General features: G+C 36.2%; 1 protein-coding gene across 1 annotated transcript; it reads right to left on the bottom strand.

Moving 5' to 3' along the window:
* Positions 1 to 2869: 2869 nt before the first annotated feature.
* Positions 2870 to 3352, bottom strand: PTH (parathyroid hormone). The gene is made up of 2 exons (XM_055318092.1): positions 3250 to 3352; positions 2870 to 3131 (listed from the first exon to the last, which is right to left on the bottom strand). Exons 1-2 carry the CDS (start codon positions 3333 to 3335, stop codon positions 2870 to 2872), a joined length of 348 nt encoding a protein of 115 aa, XP_055174067.1. The 5' UTR covers positions 3336 to 3352.
* Positions 3353 to 4534: the final 1182 nt, after the last annotated feature.

Genomic DNA, 4534 nt, shown 5'->3' with positions numbered 1-4534 from the left:
TAATCAGAAATAGGCAAATTAAAGCAATAAATTACTACTTACCATCAATGTGACAAAACCTTATAAATGCATATTCTTCCAATTGTTAGGTGGAAACAGAAATGCCTCATTCTTCTGATGGGAATAAATACTGTACATGTGATTCACAAGAGTCTTGAGAAGCTTGTTTGTATTTCAGGATTCTACCCCTGGGTAAATATCCCAAGGAAATTCTCACACAGTTCCATCAGGGGACATATTCAAGAATACTCATTGAGGGGGTGCCTGGGGGGTTCAGTTGGTTAAGCAACTGACTTGATCTCAGCTCAGGTCTTAATCCCAAGGCTGTGAGTTTGAGCCCCACATCAGGCTCCACACTAGGTGTGGAGCCTACCTAAAAAAAAAAAAAAAAAAAAAAAAAAAAAAAAGAAGACTGATTGAGGCTTGACACTACCAAGGAACTGGAGGCACCTTCTAGTGCTTATTCTTGTATTAGATAGTAGTCTGGAAAGCTAAAAACTGCATTCCCAAGACACCTCTGCAGCTAAGTTCTACAAGAGATTTAGATTCAGCCAATCATATGCACTCTATGAGATTGGGCAGGCCTAAGTAAGGTGATTCTGTTACTTCTCCCTTTGTGCTGGCAAGTACTGTTGTGGAGGGGTTTGATTTTATTGTGCTCGTGTTAGCAGATTCCAGCAACAAGGAACACTAGATGTCAAGAAGGAAAGTGCTTGCCATCTGTTTTGCTGGATTGCTCTTAGCAGGTACAGTTTGTTTCTGGAACAGCAGTAGGAAGCAGCTGCCTCCTGATCAGGGCAGTCTCAGGATAGTATCAGTCAGCTGCTGATATTAGAAGAGAACAACTCTCTTGGTGACTGTGAATTTTTCCTCCAGGTTTAACAGAATCTGTTTTCATCAGCATTCTCAATGATTTTGTAATGAATCCCCTTCTATTTATTTATTTATTTATTTATTTATTTATTATTTATTTATTTTTTAAATTTATGATAGTCACACACACAGAGAGAGAGAGAGAGAGAGAGAGAGAGAGAGAGACAGAGACAGAGACACAGGCAGAGGGAGAAGCAGGCTCCATGCACCGGGAGGCTGACGTGGGACTCGATCCCGGGTCTCCAGGATCACGCCCTGGGCCAAAGGCAGGCGCCAAACCGCTGCGCCACCCAGGGATCCCAATCCCCTTCTATTTAAACTAACTGAGGTAGGTTCTGTTCTCTGCATTTAAACCAAAGCCTGATTGATTCCACCAGGATGCCCGACATTTGTTAATAGTCCTCTACATTTTGCAAAATTTACTTGCTATTTCAGTCCCCTCTCAATTACTCCCTACATCAAGAAGATCTGTTACCTTCTCTGGGTATCATTGTGTTTTGCATTTCACATGTGATATTGTAAGTACTTGCTTCCATCTCTGTCTTCCTCATTAGAACACGGACACTTTGAGGCCAGGATGGGATCCTAATCCTCAGTGACACAAGGCATATTTTAGTTTTTTAAAAACACTTTTTAAAGTATATTTATTTTTATTAGTAATCTGTACACCCAATGTAGTGCTTAAACTCATAACCCCGAGATCAAGAGTCACGTGCTCTACTGACTGAGCCAGCCAGGGGTCCATACAAGGCACATTTTATTTTATTTTATTTTATTTTATTTATTTTTTTAAAGAATTTCTTTTTCTTTTAAGATTTTATTTATTTATTCATGAGAGATACAGAGAGAGAAAGAGAGAGAGAAACAGAGACAGAGACACAGGCAGAGGGAGAAGCAGGCTCCATTGCAGGGAGCCTGACGTGAGACTGGATCCCTGGTCTCCAGGATCACGCCCTGTATTGAAGGCGGCATTAAACCACTGAGCCACCTGGGCTGCCTACAAGGCACATTTTAATTGTACATGTAGACACTGTATTGGAAAGCACACAATATAGAACATTCCTGTCGTCATAGAAGGTTCTATTGCACGGCATTGACCTGAATAGAACAGGGCTCTGTATGTAACACTTCTCAAGTATTGTGTACTTTTATTTCATGGTGCTTATCAAAAATAATAATTAATGTCTATCTATCCTACTAAATCATAGGCCCCATCAAGATGGAACTGTGTCTGTTTTGCTTACCAGTGTATGTCTAGTGTCTAATACACTAGTACATGAAAATAATGGACACCAATTTGATATTTGTCAAATGATGAATGAATGAATGAATGAAGTTATATTCTAATAAATATAAAAATTCTGTTCTTTGCAATTTCGGATCCAGACTAGTATATAGACAAATGCCTTTTCAAGTTTCAGACCTCTTTCTGCCTTTCCTTGCTGAGCATTTCCTTTCATTCCCTGAAATGAAGATAAAAATAATATCCAGCTAGTGAGGATTTGGGGACCTGGTACTTTGGAAATATTTAAAGAATGATATTCCAAAATATGGTAATGTGAGACACATGATTAAAAAAAATCTTACATTATTCTTCCTACTCAAGATCAATTTAACCATTATGATATTACTCATAATCCCAGAAAGCATTCTTATAACAAGTGAGGAATACTTGACTTCATTTATTTAAAATTATGATCATTAAATTTTTATTTTGCATCATAAGATGGGAGAGAGGTTAAAAAGTGCAATTTTATTCTTTTATAAATTATGCAAAAACATACTTTAAAAAGAATAAACAATAGAAATAGAACAATTAAAAGAGCTCTTAAATGAATTAAACTAGAATCAAAATAATCAATTAAAATTTCAGCTATCATGGCTAGCAATGGATTAGATGTAAATTTTCGCATTTATTAATCTTAAGAGCTTGAAAATGTTAGCAGCATGTAATGTTGTTGCCCTATGCTGTCTACAGCAGTGCTCTGATGTATTGTCACTGGGATTTAGCTTTAGTTAATACATCCACATCAGCTTTGTCGGCTTCTCCAAGACTTTTTTGATGGCTCTCAACTAGGACATTGTCTTCCTTTTTTAGGGGCCTCTGGGAACTACCATCTCTGTGAGCTATTGGAGCTCCAAGGGCAACAAAGTTGTGTACATCCTGGAGCTTCTTCCGCAGCCATTCCACCCTCTCCATGGAGCTCAGATGTTTGCCCAGGTTATGCATAAACTGTATTTCACTCACAGATCTCTTCCTGGAGGGAATAGAAACAGGGAGGACCACTCCATTAACTCTCTTCTTCCCAATCATAAAGCCAACCTTAAAATCCAATTCCCATGCCCTCACCATGCAGAACAGGGTACCATACTTACTTAAGAGGTTTCCCATCTGATTTTGCAAGAAAACAAATTGCAAACATGACAATCATTACTTTAACCATGTCTTTTGCAGACATCATCTTCACTGAAAGGAAAAACAAAATGAAAATACTTAAAGAAAATATTTAAAGATATTTTTAATATGCTAAACTGTACAATTAAATTTATAGTAGTTACCATTACAACCACACAACTACACAGAATGTTACAACAACTAATTGAATTGGTTGTCACAAAAGACTTGTAAAATCAGCCTTTTGGGACACCTGGGTGGCTCAGCAGTTGAGTGTCTGCCTTTGGCTCAGGGTGTGATCCTGGAGTCCCAGGATCGAGTCCCACATTGGGCCCTCTCCTTCTGCCTGTGTCTCTGCCTCTCTCTGTGTCTCTCATGAAGGAATAAATAAAAGCTTTAAAAAAAATCAACCTCTTTTATTTAGTATATTATATATATTATTATATTATTATATATTCATAATATATTATATATTAATAATATATACTAGTATATATTATATGTATGTATATATATTATATATGTATATGTATATATTATATATGTATATGTATATTATATGTATGTATATGTATATTATATATTCATAATTATTATTACATATTCATAATATATTATATATTAATAATATATACTAGTGTATATATTACTGTGTATATATATTAATATATACACATAATTTGCCTTAGAAATTAGTTTTACTTTCTTAAGCAACTTTTTGAGTTGTTTTTTTTTTTAAAGATTTTGTTTATGCATATCAGAGAGAGAGAGAGAGGCAGAGACACAGGCAGAGGGAGAAGCAAGCTCCATGCTGGGAGCTGATGTGGGACTCAATCCCGGGACTCCAGGATCACGCCCTGGGCCAAAGGCAGGTGCCAAACCGCTGAGCCACCCAAGGATCCCCAACTTTTTGAATTTTGTACAAATTTTAATATATGAATTTTAAGCCACATGAGGAATGAAGAGGCTTACTTTTTAGAATTTCCTTCCACAATTTATGTTGGTTCTGATTAAGTGCTTATACTTTGCTTGAAAATGGTTAATTCTCTTAGCCAGGTAAATTACTAATGCTGTTTATTTACTTAGCAAATTTCTTTTTTTCACAAGTCAACTTCATTTCAGGCCCTGCAATAATAACCATAAATACCAACTCAATAGGCTCTGATATACAGATTTTTAATGAATTAATGCACATTTCTCCTATCATTAAAAAGAATAAAAGAATGTGTTGAAGTATTTTAAAATCACCTAATTAATTGCTTGTTT

Source organism: Nyctereutes procyonoides, unplaced genomic scaffold, assembly GCF_905146905.1.
Source record: "Nyctereutes procyonoides isolate TBG_1078 unplaced genomic scaffold, NYPRO_anot_genome, whole genome shotgun sequence".
In the NCBI taxonomy this organism is placed as follows: domain Eukaryota; kingdom Metazoa; phylum Chordata; class Mammalia; order Carnivora; family Canidae; genus Nyctereutes; species Nyctereutes procyonoides.
Note: the sequence above shows the minus strand (reverse complement) of the source record. Positions and strands in the feature narration are given on the sequence as shown.